This window comes from Emys orbicularis, chromosome 7 (assembly GCF_028017835.1).
Source record: "Emys orbicularis isolate rEmyOrb1 chromosome 7, rEmyOrb1.hap1, whole genome shotgun sequence".
NCBI classification, from domain to species: Eukaryota; Metazoa; Chordata; order Testudines; family Emydidae; genus Emys; species Emys orbicularis.
Window position 1 is genome coordinate 49868198 of NC_088689.1, and position 22652 is coordinate 49890849.

Consider the following 22652-nt stretch of genomic DNA (forward strand, 5'->3'; position numbering starts at 1 on the left):
GCCAGCTTCCTTGGTGGTGGGGTTTGACCCCAAACCCCAGATGTGTTGGATCCTTGAGGATTTTCAGATGGCCAGAGCCATTTAGTCAGAGGCCATGTGCTTCTGCACCTGTTCAAGCTCCAATGACCTCTGATTGCCTAGCAGTGAGGTTCCTTTGCAGACATGCTACCAAGGCCTTTCCTGGCTGTGACTGCCCCCACAGGTGGGTTCACTGGAACCAATATAGCCTTCAGCTGTACTAGATTTTCTGATTAATGTTCCTGGGGACCGAGAGAGAGATGGTGTGCATATTCTCACCCCAGCTCTTGCCCAATCCTCCCATCCCAGCCTGGACTCTAATCCCACCACACTCAAATGTAGCTCCTCAGGAGCTGAACATACAGCTGAGCTCCTCTTTCTCACGGACACTGTAGAGGCATAATCTGGGAGCCCATGGCATGAAGCCCTCACTAGATGCAAAGCACAGATGAGTGCTGCAGCTCTGGATACTTCTATGCTAGAAAGCCCCCCAATTTAGGTGGTTACATAGTGCTTGTGCAGCTGTCCTGACCCTGCACCAACCCCAGGAGCACAGTCCATTATGTCCTCAACCCAGAAGGCCATGTATAGCGGCTGGTCCCTGGGTAATGTTTTCAGGGGAGGAAGAGTTCCCCCTGCATCGCTCAAGGTGGATGGATGGTTTATTGACAACTAGGGAGGCTAAGTGGGCTGTACAGGCTTGGCGTTCCAGATCTGAATAGAGCTTCTTTAGGGGAGTTCAATTCCATGAGCTATTGCCATCACTGAACACCCACCCATAGAACAGGTGCATATACCCTCCACTCCAAGTTACGCACTGGGCTCAGCCATCCTGTGGATAACTTGGCCCAGTAACATAGCCATTGCCTCATAAAGAGGGACAGGATTTGGCCCTTAGTATTAAAAATATCCAAGTTACAGTCAGACAGCAGAGAATAATTCTGATACAGGAGGTAAAAGTTTACTGTAGGAAACCACTAACATTGTGCATTACAGTGTCTATGGCTCTAATTCTTACACATTTCCGATAAACACTGCTAAGAACTCTTCCTGAAACTCGCATACAGAAATAACTGCAGTTTAAGCAGCAGGAAGTTTGAGATACAAAACAACAAAAGCAAGGAAATTCAAAGTTAAGACTGACACTCCATCCCTGGCTCGTTATGTTGTGCTTAGCTGCTGCAGTACATATGGTATGTAACATAACTCACTGATCTGAGACCATGGCAATAAATAACCAGGCACAAAGGGATGACTGAGGAAAGGAATGCTAGCCTTAACTTCGCATTTCCTTGCTTTTGGCAATTTGTGTCGCAACCTTGCAGTTACTTAAGCAGGTTTTTGTGTGCTCTTTTTTTTATATATTTGTAATTAGTAGTGGAGATTTTTACAATGTTTCTTCCTTTAAAATTGAAATTCAAGGAAAAGTCTCTCTCTATGAAGTGTCAACTTTAAAGACTCTGTTGATCAAGTCAGTATAAAACACATAATCAGGCAGTCTCTTATAGGTCCATTGTAAACCTGACTTTTGGGGTTTTTTGACATGATTATAAAAATTCACTATAGTTGAAACTTAGCATACAAGGCCTCAGCCATGTACATATTTAGCTGCATTGCTATTTTTAAGCCATAGAAAGAAGGATTTTTGGTAGTCATGTCAAACTAGATTTTCAGACTGGTCTAAATCCAGTACATCTGTACATGCCAGACAGCAATTGCATCGAAGGGACTGCTGAGCTCTGTTGGCTACACAATGCATGTCTTAAAAATTCTTTAAATACTTATTTCCAAGAAGGGTTGTAATGGCTCCAAATGTAGCAATTGTGATTTCCAAATAAAGGAGGACACAATATAGTTTGTATGCCATAGACAACAACAGCTTGATTAGGTCAATGGCATAGGGTGTACAATATTGTATGTGAGAGAGGGAGTAGGATTTTCAAAAGTGTCTAAGTGATGTCAATGGGACTTGTGCTCCTATGTCACTTACATACTTTTGAAAATCCCACCCACCGTGTGCAATACTAAAAACTCTTATGTACATGACTTAAAACAGATGAAAGTGTGTTCTACTGACTCCTGGGGGCTGGCCTGTTGCAGGCTCTGGTCCTGTAGGCTACTCCATGAGGGCTGATCTCTGGGTCTGCATGGAGCCCCACTTACGTGAATAGGGCTCTGCATAGGTGTAGGGGTCAGTCCTTTTCAGAGAGCTTGCAGGACAGGGGACTATGGCAAAACTCCCATTGACTTCACTGGGAAATCTGTCAAGAGTAAGGACTGTGACCCTTGAATTTTAGATTTCAACCCAAAGGGGATATTTAGTCTTGTTGATAATCCAGGAAAAATGAGTTTTTGATGGAAATGTGAATACATCCATAAGTGTGGAAGTGCCATTACAGAGATTGCCATTAAAAAGTCTGCATTTGCCAACAGTTACCACAATGTTACCAGAGGTATTTCAGTTCCCCTTACCCTATATTTAGAGTAGGAAATCACTGTGGAAACTGCGTGGTTTCCTGTTGGCTAGTGTTGACTTTTTAATGGTGACCACTGTATAATACAATGAGCAGAAACTGTATTTCCTACATCCAGTCTTGGTATTTTGCCATCATTTCTATGCAACATGGAACTTGCTGGTTGCTGTTTATAGCCCAGCACAATCATAACACTCAGAATGCCATCACAATTGGATTTCAGCTACTGAGCAAAGGAAGGCCAACTAATTTTGGAATTGTCAGGTTTAAATGATTTATTTTATCATTGGGTTTTATGTTATTAAAGCAGTACATTGTTAATTGAAAAGTTAAAAAGCAGGAAATTAACTAACCTCAGATGCATCTTGGGGTTTCTGTGCATTATCTTTTTCTTTCTTGCTCTTTTGGTTTTCATTTTTGATGCGTTTTGTTCCAGACACTTTTGTTTTAGTTTCGCTCTCCTGGGAACTGTTATCCTGTTTTCGAGGTTTCACTGGAGGCAATGGCTTATCTTCCTCTCCTTTAATAAATCTTTCATATGGCAGGATTAATCTAAAGGATTAAGGAACAAATAATTGATCAGTTTTTGCAGTTCTAGTAAAGAAAAAATGTAGCGGCTCTGAGCAGTTTATTTAATAAACCTATTTTTTCTACAGCATAAACACAATTCTGTAACCTTGCCCTCAATATTTATCCCTCATATGATAAAGCAAAGTATTTGGCAAGATTCTCAGCTGGTGCCAATCTGGTTCCACTGATGCCCACAGAACATGTTGGTTATGGAGCTGAGGATCTGTCCCACAGTGTTTTCAACTGGTTTAAAAGTCAATCATATCTTTCTTTTGGCGGCCTACTCCTAAACCCATATAGTGAATGCCAGTAAAATGGTACAGAGCTAAGGCAACCTAATATATTTCCAGCCTGGTGGTGAACATAAAAGCTGTAAATTTGCGTTTAGACTGAAAACTTGGTAGAGAGCAGAGGAGACATTATTTCACCCAACCTCCAACGGAGAGCGTAGAACAATTTGACTAGCACAGAGCTGCCTTTTCTGGCAAATCCATGAAGTGAAAGGTAGGTTGGTCCCTGTTCTGGAGGATGTTCCTTTGCTCTTCTGTCAAAGGGCAAGAGGGGTAGGGGTTGCTGCTAGCAGAACAGTGGCAGGGGGAGCATGGCAAAGAAAATCACAAGGATTTAAAAAATAAAGAACTTTAATTGCAGAACTTTCTTCAACAAAGTGTGTGAATTGACTTTTTAAAAAAGAAAAACCTCAAACAGTTTGAGTTTTAATCTATCTGTTTTCCTTTCACAGTGTAGCTCTTGATCTAAAAGGAAAAATAACTGATGTAATTAAAAGGGATGGATTGCATTACAATCTCAGTTTCAACTTCAGTGATTAAAGTTTCTATAATGCATTTGGTATGATTAATGACTCACTGTGGGATTAATACAAGACTCAGACTTTAAAAATATGAACTTTAATACAGCAAACATAATTTGTTTAAAAAAAAGACAAGTTGACTCAATGAAGAAAATGTACTTTGCTTATAAACAACATAAATCTGTACAAATGCTGGGAATCCTTAATTATCTTTAATCTAAGACTCCAAGGCAGAAAACTCTTTGGTTCAGATATATGTTTGTTATCCTACAATCAGTTTCTAACCATGCAATTTTGATTTAAATACTTAGATGCTGAAACACAGTTTGGGCTTAAGAGAGCAGAAATTAGATTGTTTGTGATCTTAACGTTTCACATTTTAATAAAATACAACATAATTTGTTAAAATATAAACCTAATTTATGCCATATTAGAAACAAAATTTAGTAACTGAGCATGCTCTGACATGGTATGTGCAAAGAGGCGTGAATAATATTTTCTAGCCCTGAATTTGGCAGTGCTCCAGTAATGAAGCTAAGCAGAGCCCACAGGGAATATTCATCTTCAGATCCCATTACAAACTGAGTTTAAACATGTTACAGCTGCTAAAACTGGAAACTGCTCCTTCTATGCAGCCTTAGCAAAATAATAGATAGTTGCCAAATACCTGCTTCCCACTGTAATATTACAGTTAATGTTTATATAATAAAAAGCATAACTAAGCAGAATAAGAAAAAATAATCTTGTTCATACTTGAGGCTGGTAAATTTCATTTGTAAAGCACAAATATTCACGAAACACTTAATATCTCCCTCTGCTGCATGCAGTATTTGGGACTTTACTAGAGAGACAAGTTTTGGTTTCATACTGGGCAATATTTATATCTTGCTGCCATGTGTTAAATATTTAAAGTCACTTTTAATAAAAACACATTTTATTGCTATAATTGTTCGCACTGAGATAGGATTGTTTGACTTTGTTTTGTTTCCATGGGAACATGTCGTCCATTTGCAATCTACATATACCATCAGTAAATGTTTCAATAGCTGTTCATCGCTCTAAATGAGATGAAGATGATACTGTACCACTAGTGGTCCTTTTAATAAAAGATACTATGTGATTAACCTTCTGGTTAAGGCAGAAATTGGAATAAGGATGGGCCTGACCAGATTAATCACTGTTAGCATTCTTTCCATTGAGTCTTTTATGGCACTTTCTGACAAAGGTTCCTCCTCTTTGTTGCCATATAGAGCACCAGGACTCATTAGGTTTGGTGCTAATTAGGAACCACAGCTTAAATTTCCTTTTCTAATCTTAAGAGTTCATGTGGGAGGACAACATTTTCATTTCAGTTATTTTTCACTGAGTTCAGCAGTTGGCACTAAGACAGCAGTAAAAAATACATTTCACATAGCTGGTCAAAGGCCTAGAGCCAGCAGCAGGAAATCTGGAATTAAATGTTTCTTGTATCGGGAAAGAGGCATGACTAAGGTAAAACTGAATCAAAACACAAGGATGGCTTGTTCTAGAGGTTCCCCCCCCCACCACTTTTTTAAATAAGGCCCAATGTGCTGCTGTTTCTCTACCGCACAGAGATAATTTTTAAGCGCGCGCATACATACACACAGACACAAAGCAAAAAGGAAGCATACATGAATATGCACTGTGAGGCTCTAGAGAAGCCTAACACCATGAACAATTGCTGCTTCGTATAGAGATTTCCGTTTGTTACAATTTGCACTGAATGTTTTTTCAGTTATCCTGTCATGGTACAACACGATTACCCACAGGATATGATCTTATCATTTGATTATTAGAAGTTTTTATAGTACCAGAGTAATAAAGCTAATACAGCTTTCAGAACATTTAAACAACCAGCTAATATACCATTAAAATACACTGTACTTATCCAATTTAAGGTCAACGTTGCCCAACACAGGAAAAATGTGGTTATCTATTATACAAATAGTTTAGCAGAATGCAACATGCCTGGAACTAGCTCAAGATTTTTGTCAAATATTTGCAGCACAGCTAAGATTTAATCAATCTTTAAGCATGTAAAGGTAAAGACATATTAAAAATATGGCTACCTAGAATGCATTAAACTTTGAAAACAACAGCTAAATTTTCAGCTGCTTTGAAATGTAGCCGTTTCTCACATGGCAGGGCTAGGGGAAAGTACCAATGTATTCATAAGAAAAATTAAAAGAATATTTTGTGGTCTAAAGAATATTTACTCCTAAAGACTGCAAATAGCCCAAATAAAAGGGCCTTTATCATGATCAAGATTCCAATATTAAGATTAATAAAATGTATTATTTATAAGGCAATTAACATAAATAGAATATGTAAGCAGTAGTGTATTAAAAAAATCTTTCCAAAGGCAGCAGATTTTTAGCAGCATGAGTTTTTTTTCCCTTGGAATAATACAAGAATAACATTTTCCAGCCAAGAGCAGAAACAGTAGGGGAGTCTTTGCTATCACAGAGCTTCTTATTAAATTCAGTCACTGTGAAAACCGAGACTTTAAAAAAAATAATAATAAAGACAACTTAAAATCAATACAAGTTAGATTAACAAATCAGTGCTATACTAATCCTGATTTATTACAATCAGCAATATTAAGTTTAATCACGTATAAACTGCTAGTCTAAAAATATTCTGCTTTACTGAGTCTTGAATTAAATAATGGTGCAGAGTGTACCAAGTTTTTAGATCTGCATCATCTGATATTATGAAAAATTCAATGTACTGCTCTGCAGCAGATGTCAGAGGTCAGCAAATCTATTACAGTAATGTAAGTAATCTGGCTTTCTGCCAACTAAAAAAAAAAACCCCGAAAAGAAACACAGAGGCAGATAATTTTATATTTATAAATTCTAAAATCCTCCAGGGACTGCATCTTTTTCCCAACAAAAAGCAGAATTCACATCAGAGAAATGTATTTCACAGTATAACAAACATGTCTTCATCACTGGCATTTCATAAAAAGAAAAAAGAAAGAAAAAGCCCTTAATCTTTATAAATCAACATTTTTTCCAGCTACAGGAAAAAACAATGCAAAATTTAATCTGAACCAGTAACCACTAATGTTTCATGTATTGATTAATGCACACACAGAATGAATGAGCTTTTTAGCTAAACTCTGCTTCATAGAACATGAGAGAGTGTCTATTTATAGGAATAGTAATAATAATTAATAAAATGGTTAGAATAATGTAAAGGGTCTGACAAACCCAGGAAGAGGAGGGAAATTAAAAGTTAAGGCTGCCAGTTCTTTCTTTAAATCTCCCCACTGTGCTGGGGTACTACAGGGCTCTCTGATTAGGAAGTGACCATATGTACAGTACATGATGCTCTGTCCACAGGCTCCATAAGGTGAGTTATGGGCACAAAGGCAGCTTGGATGCTGAAGTCTAAACCCTTTCACTATTTTAACATAGCTCATGCCTGTGTTTAATTCTTTCATTTCTTTCTTTGGGAATGGCAGTACAGAAATTCCCCAATGTGTCTCCCTTTCATATCCTATTCTCTTCTCTAGTGTTCCAGATTCAACACAATGCAAAATGGAAACTCTGGATGTTTCTAGGGATGATTTAAAGGTCTGGTGACCAGGTTTTTTCCATTCTCAGCTAAGGGTTCAGAAGACTGACTGAAATTGAAAGGCAGAATATTTCAATCTGAAAAATGAAACAACTTTTTTTTTTTTGGACACAATGCATAATTAACCCGTGGAACTCATTGCCACTGAATATCATTGAGGCCAAGAGCTTAGTATGATTAAAAAAGGATTAGCCATTTATATGGATAGTGGCAATGTCCACAGTTACAGCAGATAAGATTTAAAAATACAGCGAAGGGATATAAACCCTTGTATTTCATTCAAGGAATAAAGAAACTCACACTGACAGGGGTTTGGAAGAAACTTCTATTTCCATCATTGTCCACTATGGAGTTTCTTGCATCTCCCTCTGAAGCACCTGATCCTAGCCATGCTTAGAGACCAGATAAACTGGACCACCTGTTTGATTCAATGTAGCAATTGCTATGTTCCTAAAATAACAGCCCCATCACATAAACAACAGCAGCTGGGTAGGGCCACCTGACACCTCTTGGGCAAGAACCTGAGATTGGAGTTCAGAAGGTAGATTAAAAATGGGAGGAGTGAGTCTTACCCACTCACGGTTCTCTACAATAAATTCAGTACATTTATGCTATGGTGATAGGCAGGAGCGCCGCCAGCTTTTCTGCCGCCCTAGGCGACAGAAGGTCCCGCCCTGAAATGCTGCCCCCCACAGAGGCGGCGGAAGGTCCCGCTGCCGAAATACTGCCAAGGTCGCCGCCCCCCAAATTGTAGCGCCTGAGGTGACCGCCTAGGTCGCCTAATGGGTTGCGCCGGCCCTGGTGATAAGCATAATAGAAATGCCAAAATTTATATTACAGCCTCTGAATCACCCTGGCCTGATTTTGTTCCCTAGGAAGTTCATGGCAAAACTTCCATTTACTTGAAGGGGAGCAGGAATGAGCCACTGTGATCTCAATGGGACGTGTTTCTTGCTTTTTTAATACGCTGCTGTTGAAATGAAAACCCATAATTTCTCAAAGCCATATGGCCTGATTTTAGAAGCAGCACTATCACTAAAGGCATAAGATCATGCCACCACTTTCGCTAGAGGCTTTGTCATGGGATATAGTGCTCAGCTGTTTGAATGGGTAGGAAAACTGGACCAAGAACACAGCTCCTAATGACCAAGGCAAATATACAGTAGAGGAAGGGGCAGAAGAGAAGTTCAAAACCAGAGGCCTGATCTCTGAATCCAAGAGAGGAAAATGAAGTGTGCTGGGGGAACCAATAATGTATTCCAAAAGGCTGATTTCATTTGTACTGTCCAGGGGTTCCAAAAGCAAGCGTTGCACTCTTTTGTGTAGAATACAATAGCAATCGCATCATTTGCATTTGTCTGAAGTACGAAACGGGCATGTATTTTATCAGTACAGACAAAATTTGTTTGAGTTCAGTTTTGTTCCCAGAGAACTTTCCTGCCTTACAGAAATGGATCTTTCATCTTTTCATCAACAACTTGCCTTACAGCCCACTGTGAGTTCTGCTGGGTACTGAGAGCTCTCACACCATTGAGAGGTGGGAACTGCCTGTGTGTAAGAGAGTTCAAAAACACTTTGCTTTAAATAAACTGGAAATTAGTGATATTACAAACAGCTGTTGATTTAGCTGAGCAGTCTGAGGATGAAAGCTTAGGAACTCTCCATCCTATAAAGCAATAGGGAAAGTTAAAGGACCAAATCCTCTCCCCAGTGATCAGCCCAAGTAGATGGGCTGGATGCAGGGGATGGGCACTGGGCCAGGGATGCTGTGGGGAGAGAATCCTCCAGGCCACTCCAGAGAAGCTTCTTTAGTCTTTGCCTCTGTTGCAAACACCATCTTCTCCACCAAAAGCAGTAGTAGTAGTAGTGGATCCACACAATTGCTCACCCACCAGCCCTTCCTGAGCAACGCCTCCCCACCAAGGTGCAAGGAGCTTTGCAGAGGACAGCTTTGCAATGTGCAGTCTTTCCCCCCGATGTGCTCAGTCCACAGCAAAGTCAGGGGCAGAAAAGGGGTGGCAATCAGAGGGAGTTGTTTCTGTATAGGGACTGCAGTGGGCCCTCACCCTTGTTTGGGGTGCCCAAGGGATTGGGAGAACAGCTCTTTGTGATCTCTCCTCACCATGCAAGTGACAAAGACAATCTGTCCTTAAGCATTGAAAGAGAATGTCCTACTATCAAAATACATTTACATGTAAACTATGCCTATTGACTTCAGTGCTGGCCAATAAGTCTCTAAAACTGCAAAACAAGTCTTGAGTAAGTTCTGCAAAAACACAATGTTCTGAGATATTTTGAATGGGCAGCTAAGAATCTGTTTTAATGGTAAACAATTACATTCTTCTGTCATCTGATACTTTATTTTTAAAAAAATTTTTTTGGGGGGGGACTATGCTTTCTGAATTTTCAGTAGTTCCTTTGTTAAAGCATCTGTTACTCACATAATTGAAAAGATGTTTGTTCAGTGGCATGCTTGAGAGTACAGTTATTTAATCTTAATGATAAAGCCCCGAGGACAGAAAATCATAAGTAGAAACCTCTTGTTATTTATCAAAAAAGAAAAAGGGCTAACACACCTAATCTATCCTCAAATTTAAATTCATGCTTGATGGAAAACTATTGATACAATTCGCAACTTGCAAAGTTTTCTTAGAAGCTATGAACAGTTAGGGATAAAAAGCAGGGTGAAAAGCAAAATAAAACAACAAAGCTAGTATGACAAAGAAAAACTGCTGTTTGGCAAGGTTTTTGGGTCAAACAAAGAACTAGCTGTAGTTTACAGAATGACATAACACTTAATTAATTTTTGCCTGAGGATGTTTTCACACTCAGTGTAAACCAAAACCTTTTATTAATTACAACTTGTATTAAAGACAACCATAAGCATTTTTATATAGATGTTATAATAGGCTCCTATTTTTCTATCTAGGAGACTGGCTGCTGTTTCATACAGAACACTGTTGAAATGCCCACACTTTACAAAGTTATCTAAACGCTTTAAGAAAACCAAACAGTATTTGTGTGGAATGCTAGACTCTCTTGCATATTGAATTACTTTACAGTATCCTTAGGGTAGAAAGTCTTTATAGCTGTTAAAGAAAAACCTTTTAAGGGCCTCATTTTGACCTGGCTTATGTTTTCATAACACAATGATGAGATTTTTACATTTTTATTTTATATAAGAGCTGCCATACTGGGTCAGACCATAGTCCATCTTGCCCAGTATCCTCTCTCTGGTAGTGGCCCATAGCCTTTTTGACCACTGCTGCATGTTGAGTGGGAGTTTTCGGAGAACTATCCATGGTGACTCCAAGATCTCTTTCTTCGGTTGGTAATAGCTAATTTAGAACCCACCATTGTATATGTATACTGGGGAGAGGGGGGAAAGAGAAACGTACATGGAAAAATCAGTAGAATGGGGCTCTCCTACTTAGCTTTTGCAAACTTCTTTTGTCACCTAGATTTTTTGTTGTGCATAAGAATATATATTTAGTATGTGCTGCAGATCTCAGATATTATAGTGCCAAGTACGGTTTAAAAAACCAGATAAACTAACAGACTGTTTCTCAAAGTATGGGGCACACCTTCCCTGGTGGGTCAAGAAGAACTACCCAAAGCTGTACGAACAGACCTCTCAGTTGTTCTCCAATGTTTAAGTGTTCATTTCTTTAAAAAAGTTGTCACTAACTGTTATGGTTATGCAGAAAACTTTCCAAATGTGAAGCAACCATAGCTGATACCTGAGTCTGCAGAAAGTCTGAAACAATGACTCTGAGGTATGAATTGCCCCATTCATTTCAATGGGTGCTAATTCAGATGCCAATGAAATACTTGCAATGTCAACATTGTTAACTATTTCACTGCTCATCAAAGCATGTAAGGCAGAAGTATCATATTACAAATATCAACTGCAGCATTTCCCAAGTTGTATGTGTGAACACTCTGTGTAGAGACTGCTATGGGGAAAACATAAGGGCTGGCAGTCAGAACAAGGCCCTTACATTTTATTGCTCATATTTTTCTTTTTTATTACCTTTTGTTTTGGGCTTTTAAATATGTCACAAAGTGCTTTTCTTTTAACCCTTATGAAAAATCCCTAATGCAACGTCATGAGCACTGTAGAAACGGAGCCTCTTGTTTACCCAGGACAATGAAAGATGTCAATCGTTCATTTTGTGCGAAAGCAAACGAAACCCCAAACCCTATGTGTGAAAACCGCATCTGCGTTATTACTAATATCCTAGAACACACTGTGAAGAATATTGCTTTGCAGAAAAGTAGCCATTTCTGATTGTTTCATGTACCAATGATAAAAGATACAGATCCTGACAGTGAGCTGTGAGAAGTGTAAAGTTGTGTAGGTTGGGGAAGAAAGGCTCAATTTGAACCAGATAATGTTAATAACACACTCAGAATGAGCAGCTTTCTGTTATCACCCAAAGTAACTGCATTAAAGAATTCAAGAAAAAAAGTAATGACCAAAATAACAACAACTCGTAAGCTTTGTACAGTTCAAGTCATCTACGTAGTAACAGCCCCACAATGGGAAAACATTAATGCTTTTTATATTGGTAATCATCATCTGTAACATGAGCAATTAAGAACAGTACTAATGGACTATGGCCAAGAGCCTTGTACTAATATTAAAAACTGACAGAGATGAATAGGTTTGGAAGCAAAACTAGGCTGACAAAGACATTTTTATGAAGTGCTTGGGCCTATTTGATTTAAACCAATCAGAGGCAGGTTCAGACCAGTCAGGCCTACAGCGACAATAATGCATTCATTGGCATTATATGATTCCTGCAAGGCTTTAAATAAAAACATCCACTGATTCTATTCAGCAACCTGCACTTTCATTATGACACTCATTAATAAACCAAAAGTAGCCTAACTAATACACAAATAACACGTACTGAAACACTGGCAACCTTGCCTTGTTTTAAAATGAAAACATTTACTGGAAACATGAAGCATATTACATGAAAAATGAATCACTTGATAGTGCATACTAAATCTTTCTTCCTCTTCCAGAAAAACAAAGCAGACAGACTCAGTGTTAAAAGCAAGCTATCTTAGTCATAGTGATTACTATGTGCAATGCTGAGGTAACAGCATTAGAGATCTGTTCATTCCAAGCTGTTGGCTACACACACACTCTCAAAGTTCTGTGAGCTGGCATCCATGCATCCTAATCCAGATTAAATTCTGCAGCTGTGACCCCCTCATAATGCTGACTTTAGATGAGGTGATATCGTTCCGAATGCCATTGGGTTTCAGGTGATGTTTTGGCCCTCTGCCTATGCATTGTTAGTTTTAAGCACCTACTGAAAGACAACTCTCCTCATCAGAGTGATCAGAAGATTCAGCTCTTCTCTTTAGAACAGTGGTGGGCAACCTGCGGCCCATCAGGGTAATGGGATTGAGGGCCGCGAGACATTTTGCTGACGTTGACCGTCCGCAGGCATGGCCCCCCACAGCTCCTGGTGGCTGCGATTCACTGTTCCCGGCCAATGGGAGCTGCGGGAATGGGAGCGCCATTTCCGGCCAATGGGAGCATCCCGCCGCGTCCTGCAGCTCCCACTGGCCAGGAATGGCGAACCGCGGCCACTGGGAGCTGCAGGGGGCCATGACTGCGGATGGTCAACATCAGCAAAATGTCTTGTGGTCCACAATCAGATTACCCTGATGGACCGCATGCAGCCCACGGGCTGCAGGTTACTTACCACTGCTCTAGAACCAGTTCAGAACTTTGTGAATCTCCACCCAGCAGGAGGGAAGACTTCCTGAGAACACCTGGGAGCAGGCCTCCGGCCTGGGTAGACAGACTCGTGTTAGCTCTGCTGTAGCTGGAGTGCTCAAAATAGCAGGGTAATGTTGTGACACTGGTGGCAGTTTGGATTAGCCACCTGAGTCCAAGCCCATCCCACCCCTGGGCCCAAGCTCAGGTTGCTAGCCAAGTCACAACATCCACACTGCTGCATTTAGTGCACTAGCTTGAGCAGAGCTAGTGCAAGTCTGTCCCCCTGGGCTGGGAGACATGCTCCCAGCTGCAGTGCAGAAATACCCCTCCTCCTCAGCATCAAGAAGGCGGGGCAATACCAGAACAATGGGGGGGGGGCAAGTACTATTTCACTCCACAGCTTACTAATGCTGTCACTCAAAGGTCATTCAAACCAAGCATTTTCAATATTTTAAAGCCAGTGTGTAAACTAGTACTAACTTTTTCATCTTAGGAAAAGCTAGTTAAGACAACATGACTGCCAGTGATTTCCAGTTTTAAAGAAGAACTGCAAGGCTAAACCAAACAACAGTGGTATCAGAGAAGTCAGGGAATCATGCATTCTGTCTCTAGTAAACAGGGAAAGGCCAGCAGACTTCAGAGAGTGGAAAACTAAATTATAAACCTGTACATTTTTCTGCTGAATGTCCCACACAGCCTGAATAGTGGGGTCATTCAGTGCTCCTTCCAGGCTTAACTCAATTTCCAGTTATCTTTACAGCTCACCTTTAATTTAAAAAGCGTACATGTGTCCTGAATCAGAAATTCTGATCTATTTCTGTAGTGCAGCACTAGTTTTAGATTAAATGTCATCAGAGCACTTTGGCTATAAATGAGCATTACATTTTCAGCTGCTGTAGTCAGACTTACCAACTGAAACAAACCCAGGCAACTTTGTTTGTCTTTTTCAGGATTAATACCCTTTTTCTGTGGTGAAAAAAGTAGCTAATACTCTAAATCCAGAGATTAGCCCGGGCCTTCTCTTTTCGGATCAAGATTTGGTAAAGGATAGAATTTGAGTTTCATGCTTGAGGCTAACTGAAGACTAGGCTTCAGATTTAATGGTGCCAAATCTGACAAGATTTCAACACCAAATGCCATCTTTTGATGGCATGCACATGAACTAGAAAACAGGCCTTTTCTGGTTTCAGGTCTAACCCAGAACCCCAACTATAAGAAAGAATTTGATTTCGGGCATTCAAATCCAAGCCACATGAAATATGAAGACGTTTGGACCGTAGGAGTTCCACTTAAGGCCCATCTCAATGATAAACCAAAAAAAAGAAGTATTTTCTTCTAATAATAACTCATTGAGATGTCTCAGGGGGAAGTATATTTGTCCTTTGGTAGCCTAGTGAATGCTTGTGAATCCAAGGAGTGTCAAGAATCTAGTTCACTTTGCTATTAGTGCACTGGGTTGGAAATACACAAGGACTGACATATTTTGCAGCATATCCTCATTGAAGTACTCAAGATGTCACATGAAAAGCATTTCTGTGTACCAAGAGCAGAATATATGGTTTTATATGCAAAATAATAAACTACTAACATGAAAGGGGAAGGAAAGAAAGGGGTATTCCTGGCCTCACATTTGTGTCTGGCTCATTCATCTCTCCACAACTACAATGGACTCTCTCTTAGCAAGCCTCTCCTTTCCATTTTTACAATTTCATACTAAAGCCCGGTAGGCCTCTATGTCTTCTGGGCCCAGCCCAACTGTAATGTTTAAATCTCATGTGCTTCTCGGGATTCCCTGTCAAATAAACAATATGCTATAAAATACATGTGGTGAGGGGAGTCCCAGCCTGCTGGATTTGAACAGATCAGCTGGCCCAGGCACAACAGAAAGACAAGGAGCCTGTTGAGAGTGTAGTGATGGAGAGGCGGAGCCTAATGTCAGTTCTGATTAGCACACAATCTGATCAGTCAATTAGGCATACAAAACATTTGTTCATTCCCCTTTCATGTTAGTGGTTTATTATTTTACAAATACAGCCCTAGAGTATATTCTTCTCTTGATGCAGAGAGATTTACTCATGTGACTTCTTGGGCACTCAGATGAGGTTACACTACAAAGTGTGTCAATCGGAATTTGCCCCTGTGCACTGATAGCCAAGCAAAACATCTTACCCTGTTGATCCTGCCTGTTTGGGTCGGACTCCAGAAAGTTTCTAACTCTAACTTTTGTGATGGTTGTGAAGTAGCTTCTTCATAATAGACCAAAGGGCCTAATGTTGGGGGTACTGATGTTGGAATTTAAGATTAGCAATTCCCCCCATCAGCTATGGTATTGTATCCAGCAATATGTCCAATATCTAATGCTCTACAGGCAGGTGCAGAACTCATGCTCATATAGCTTAATTGTGCAATGCTTTGCATGGGCAAAAACAAATGCTTTCCTCCTGACCTCCACAGGCAGCCACTTTATAACCTGGAACATGAGGTCAGATTTCCCTTATTTGAACTTGAATACACACACAAACTTGATTAATAGTAACTGTATAAAAAAGCAACAAAGAGTCCTGTGGCACCTTATAGACTAACAGATGTATTGGAGCATAAGCTTTCGTGGGTGAATGCCCACTTCGTCAGTCGCATGACGAATAAAAAAAGAACGTCTTTCAAAAAATTCTAGTTACAGTGTTTTATTTAATGTGTGTTGGCTTCCTAAGCCCTGGAAGTTATCATCTACATTGGAAGAACAAGAAATCTGCAATTCTAACCAGCAACACTGGCTGCAGAGAAAATCAGAGTGTTGGCAGCAGCTTCTATGCAGGGAGGAGAGAAGAAAGTACCGAGGAATAGAAATGCAATGCTTTGCATGACCTACAATATTAACAGCATCCAACAATGCGGGCCACTCCATTATTTTGGATCGCCTAATTTGTATTCCTGAAAATTTCTGAATACAAATGGTAGACTCAATTAGTTGTCATTTTGTATTTTCTCTTTAATATGTTTTGTTCAATTTTGCAGTTTTTCTACTAGAAATGCTATGGTAAAATGTAGGTATGAAGCAAAAAGCAATCAGATGCGTGTTTTGTTAGTTTTGCCATTGGAGACACACACACTCTGGTTTAAATTACAGTGGATTATAGGACTACATTGTTGGAGGAATATTTACTATGCCTTTAAGAGAGCTCTCTCTCTCTCTCTCTCTCTCTCACACACACTCTCTAATTCTTTACAAAATGGTTTGAAGGCTCTCCAAATTAATTTTTTCTTTATTAAACAAGCATTTCATATTAGTTATCTTACCTTTCATAATGTCTGCGAGTACATGTAGCAGCACTTGTGCTTCCAGGGTTACCACCTAATTCATCATAAATATGTTTCCATTGTCGACGGGCTGTTATCTGTAAAAATGGCAATGGAAAATTTAATCTTGCATCTTTACAGATTCGACAGCATTTGAGTTCACAGCAACAAATGCATGTGTGGTATTTTAGAACGGCATGCAATACAAATACCATAAAAGCCCTTGCAGAATGTATAGTGTTCCTATGCTTTTTTAGTAAGATTACATTATATTAATCTGTTTTCTTTTTTCTAAAATGGAGTTTTACCACTAGTTCATTGTCAAATCACTAGCAATTCAGTCTTGCAATAAAGAATCTCAATCAATATAGGGTCATTACCATCAGAAGTTATGCAGACAAATCCCGTGGTACATTATGAAAATGAACCTAGAACTAACCACAAATAATGATTATGTAGTTATTTTAACTGAATTAGAGAAAATAAATCTGTTGCAAAATCCAAATCCACCACAGACTCCCTAAATCCACAAAAGCATAGGCTGTAACTCTATATGTTACAAGCTGTTTATTTTTATCCATTTATGTCAGTAAAATATATAGATCAAATGGTAATGAAATCTTAACTTACTCCAATATTAATATCTGAGCTATGTATTTTATTGCACTAAGTCGATGAAAATAAACATCTTGTAACATATTGAGTTGCATTCCATGGTTTTGTTTTTTGTACAAAAATTAGGATTCTGCAGAATAACAGATGGAAGACCTGGCAAAAGAATTGTTTCTGAATACCACTTCGTTATTTTATATATTCTGCTATATTTAAAACAGGAAGAAAAACAGGAATAGGACAAACATAATAGATCACTCTCTTCTGCATGCAGCTCATAAAGAGGGCCAGTGGGAAATTGTGGGGAAAAGATTGAGACAATTGTGGGGGAATTTTGTCATTTGCTTTGGAATGCTGTGGAGCTTAATATATTCAGACCCAGAGGCTTCTTCAAAGTTACCCACAGAGCTGTCAATAGAGTTCACTTAGGAGCTAAAGGCAGCAATCAGAACAAAACAAATATCATAACTTGCAATCTGGGGCCTGTAATTTTAATCTAAAGAAGAAGAGATTAGTATGGTAGTTAAATATTACAGGCTAAACGGTGCCTTCTTCTGCTTTGCATAAAAGGAAAACCCTTCCTTTGCAGAAAATATGCTCTGAAAGCAAAAGGATAGCTGGAGATATGTTATTTGGTAATGTTATAATTTCTGTGAAGGTTTCTGACGTTTATCATTTGTCTAGTTCTCATTAGAAATAACCGTCACCTACTTCTAGCTGCAGGTAAAATTAAAATGCTATGGTACTTTATTCATCAGTAGCTTGAGCTTGTCACAGAAACTTCTGTGAAAGTATTTAATGCATATATTGGGGAAAATTCAATATTTAGCTGCAATCTTCATCCAACCTTTTTGTTTTACATAAAGAAATGACTGCATTCAGTCTTTTCATTTCCTTCTTCCTTAACCCACACAAAGCCTGCAAGCAAGAGGGGAATAAGATGTGATATATCGCAATTAAGGGACAAATTTTGGCTAAATGGATGATTTAAATAGGAGTCATACCCTCAACTGAGGTCACAGTTTGTTCCCAAGTGTATTTTGTTCAGACTCTTAAATAACCTCACCACCGTAGTATCTATTTATTACTACTGTCTGTCATCACCATGGGGTTAAACTCACAGCTCAAAATGCTGAAGTCATAAGTTTAACCCCATAGTGATGTGAACACGTGAGCATGAATGGATTCTTCTTCCGCAATTAACTGTTTGTTAAGGGCTTGCTCTTACTTCCGGTGAACTCAACAGGAGTTTTGCCATTAGCATCAATAAGAGCAGGATCTGACTTGATGGGGCAAATGCTTGGCTCTGATAAAGCTGTTTTGCACCACTTGAGCAGCACAAAACAACCTTAAATCCAGCCAAGCTGTTAGCTCTGGATTCTCCTGCTATAGAGGAATCTCTGGATAGTGTTCCTAAGGAGTGTGCTGTGGACGAGTTGGAGGACAGTGATCCCAGGGTACTGCAGTGGCACCGTGGGGGTTGTTGCAGGTGGCTGTAAATTAGAGCAGCCAATAGGCCTCCAGCAGCCCCAGGGATTAGTGGAATGCAAAGGTGTAAAAAACCTCCATTGACCCCATCTTCTGTCCTGAGCCAAGCACAGCTGAGCTGAATCAAAGGATTGGGGTGTGTGTGGGGGGGCAATGCTTGTTTGGCTGAGAATATTTACACTACTTATAAGTTATACGTTAAAGCAGAAGGTAAGAGTCAGCAACAAAAAGATTACAGGTTCCATTTTCAAAAATGCCTATGTGACTTAGAAGCCTAAGTTCCATTTTCAAAAGTGATTTGGGCACTTAGGAGCATAAGTCTCATTGGAAGACAATGGTAATTAGGCTCCTAAATCACTTTGTCACCTTTGAACATTTAACCCTAAAACTGAAATGTAACAATTTCTTTAAATTAGTAGAATATGCTTTATAGATTTCTGTCTCATCTATACTAATACAAATATTATTGTTTACAGAATATGTTCATTAAATTATTTATTTCTACTACAAATTCAACCTGCTGTAAGGGTCAGTACGCCACTGAAATCAATGGGGTTGGGTCTTCTTATGTCAGGGCTAAATTTAACATGCTGATGTAGTGAACACAGCATGGCACTGAGTACCTCTTGTGCTTGAAAGTCTAGTTTTTATGATTAATGCAATACAAAAAGGCCCAAAAATATGATTATAATTTCCTTAATCAACCTGAACAAAATACTATAATGTGAAAACTTTACAAAACAGAAGCTATAGCTACTGTCATTCAGGGTATGATCATTCAAATTTAACATTAATATTGACCAGGTCAACATCAAAGCTTCCTTTTGTCCTTCTCCTTTAACTGACATCACTCGCATCTGCCTTCAGTGATGGACATCCTAGTGTAACATGGGAAAGGCGCTGTTTGGTACTGGTTTTTCCACTGTCGTTATCCAGCTACAGTATATACTACACAATGATTAGTCAAGCTAGGTCAATACAAATAATGTCCTGACTTGGAAAAAATGTTAAATGTATTCTTGAGTAAGGGCATGTCTACATAAGGGCATTAGTTAAAGCGTATTAAACCCATGTGGATGCTCTCATTCTGAAGGGAAGTGGTGACAGTTTTTGAAGGGGATTCGCAAAAGCTAACTAAGGCTACTGGATGAGAGTATCCACATGGGGGTTTGATGGGCTTTAACTCGTGCATTAAATTCACACCTTTCGTTAATTTGGCTTAACTTTCCTGAGTGCCATTTGTAAAGGCCTACTCTAATATTGAAGCCAAAGGCTGAAACTACCCTGGTGGGTGAAATTTCTTGTTTATCCTTTTTCTATGCTTCTATCAGTGTTCTTGATAAACTTTGCTCCTAGGGCCAGAATGCTTGGAATACCCAAATCCCTACTCTACATTTCAAGGAAGTTGCATCACGTGTCACCCTCACCTTCACCTGCAGTGGCTTTTCTCACCAGTGCTGTATACAGTTCCAAAGTGCTTTTCAAAACTCTCCAGACATTTGCTCCATTCTACCATTCCAAGCTCATTTACAACAATGTGGCTCTATTCATTATAATGTGCCTTTACGTATTTAAGTTAAAAAACTAAATTTCCAAAATATATTCTGTGTGTCCTCTTTTTGAATGCTTGAGTTTCTTACATAAATGGCCTGATATACGCATGCAAGGTTGTGCATGTGCAAAGATGTAAGCGTGTCCTGAAAGGTGCTGAGTCTATTGTGTGTGGCTGTATACCTTCCATGCTGAGCACCTTACAGGACTGAACGCACAGAGGGCTACTTTTCAGGCACTTCAGACCTAATCTCTGTGGTAATCGTAGAAAACATTTTAGGAAATCCTAGGGCAGTAAAGAAAATGAACTCTTTGCAGTATCCTATCTGCAATACCTACTGTTAGCTGCCTAACACAAAGGCAGTATGTTTGGCATACATTTACTATGAAACATACAAAAATAATGTTAGTTCTTGTGCTCCATTCCAGGACCTCTAGCTTTTCAAAACTTCATGAGATAATTCCTGGCCAACAGAATTTAAAATTAAACAAGAGATGGGTCTATGCAGATGCGTGAAGTCAGATTCAGATATCATAAGAACAAAGGCAAACAATGATCAGTTACACATTACTATTACTATTACTATTAAAATTAAAGGCAACAACATTATATAAAAGGAGAGGACTGCTTATAGAAAAGCTTTTAACTGATGCTTCTGCTTTAAAACATTTTAAAAGGCTTTTACACAATAATCCCCATCACCAATTCTCGCTCTCTCACAAAGTTTAGCATTTGTTTATTTCATGCTGCATACCTAACAATGATTTAATGGCCATGATGTTGACCTCATGTTTGTATGGCACTTTTCCTCCAAGCAGTATCTCAAAGGCCTTTAGATACTGATTTTGCACAAAACATATACATATATGTATATGGCTTTGCATCCCACTGCTGTATAGGCATCTTTGGGGTGAAAGGTGGCAATGGTTTAATAGCATATAGCAATACTACGCGAACAGTTAGGGCACAGAGTAAAGAAGAGTATCACAGCTAATTCAGAACAGAATAATTAATTATGTACATTGGATTTTAGCCAGAATACCAGTGACTGATGCCTTAGGATCTTGGGTAACATTTTCAGAAGCTCCTAGGCTACTTAGGCTGGGTCCCATTTTCAAAAGCAATTTAGGTGCCTACGTCCCATCTGGATGTTAGTACATCCAGCACCACGGTGTCTCCTTTAAATATGCTGACATAATGCTCTAATGCTGACTCAGAGAGAAAGGTGTCACTTCCTGATTCACCAAAAATAGCTCCTTCAACTTCCCTGGAAGTCTCCCATCTAAGAACTGCTCCAGCCTGACCCTGATTAGCTTAGGAAGAGTGACAAGATCCCAGTCCAAGGTAGTACAGCTGCAGTGACATTTAATTCACTAGAAATTGAATCATTTTATCTTGCTCTCAGGGGTGTTGTGAGGCTTTAATTCATTTATGTTTGTAAAGTGCTTTAAGGTTGTAAGATGGGAAGCACTATGCAAAGTACTGTATTACAGTAAAAGCTTTGTTACTGAGCATGTTGGGGGAACGGGGGGTACCGGTTAGTCAAAAATTCTGATTAACTAAGAGTTATACTTACCAATGAAGGGAGGGAGTTTGGGTGCAAGAGGGGACTCAGGGCTGGGGGGGTGGGGTGCAGGAGGATTTCGGGGTGCCAGATCCAGGTGGCACTCACCTCAGGCGGCTCCCCGCAAGCAGCAGCATGTCCCTCGGCTCCTAGGTGGAGCCTCATGCCAGCGCTCGGGGTGGGGGCAGCACACGGAACCACTGTGGCCATTCCCCCACCTAGCAGCAGCAGGGACATGTCGCCACTTCCAGGGAGCCACGTGGAGCCAGGTAGGAAGTCTGTCGGCTCCGCTCCAACCGGACTTTTTATGAAATATCAGAAATGCCGGTTTCTAGAGCTTTCCATTTGGTAAAGTGCCAGATAACACAGCTTTTACTGTATTACTATGGTAGATGTCGATTTCAGCAGCTAACCTAAATGCTTGCTTGAAGGGAAGTGGCTCCAAAGAGATGGCTCCATTTTGTGAGGAACTAGCCAAGCCTTTGTTTTTTATTTAGCCTGCATTGTGAGCCAGTGAGAGTTATATGGCACTGGTAATTCTGTGACTGTGATATTACAAAAATGTTCTGACCCTTCACTACAAATAAGAAACTGAGAATCTTTAGCAGAAGCACAAACATAGATGACACATTGGGACTGATAATGACCTGATACTAGCAAAATACATGGTGTTATGCTGATTTTACACCAGTGAGAGATCTGAATCAGGCGCAATGGGCTTACACTGATGTTAAGTGAATGTGAGAGCCAAACCACATCAGTTAACTTCAGCCCATTATACTATCTCTGCTTTACCAATAAATGTGTGTAACCACTTTTAGGACTCTTTAAAAGAGTTTGCATGCCGGGATAGGGAGGGTGGGGTGGGGAACGCAAAATCTGCCAGCTTTAATTATTCCACTGAATGTGAGAATGTAAAC

General features: G+C 39.6%; 1 protein-coding gene across 1 annotated transcript in view; it reads right to left on the reverse strand.

Annotated features, from left to right (window-relative positions):
- Window positions 1-22652, reverse strand: part of ARID5B (AT-rich interaction domain 5B) — a 144382-nt gene that overhangs the window by 3777 nt on the left and 117953 nt on the right. Inside the window, exons 8-9 of the mRNA XM_065408344.1 lie at window positions 16517-16614; window positions 2846-3044 (exon numbers count right to left, since the gene is read on the reverse strand). Coding sequence (XP_065264416.1) covers window positions 2846-3044; window positions 16517-16614 — 297 coding nt within the window. The remainder of the gene's footprint in view (window positions 1-2845; window positions 3045-16516; window positions 16615-22652) is intronic.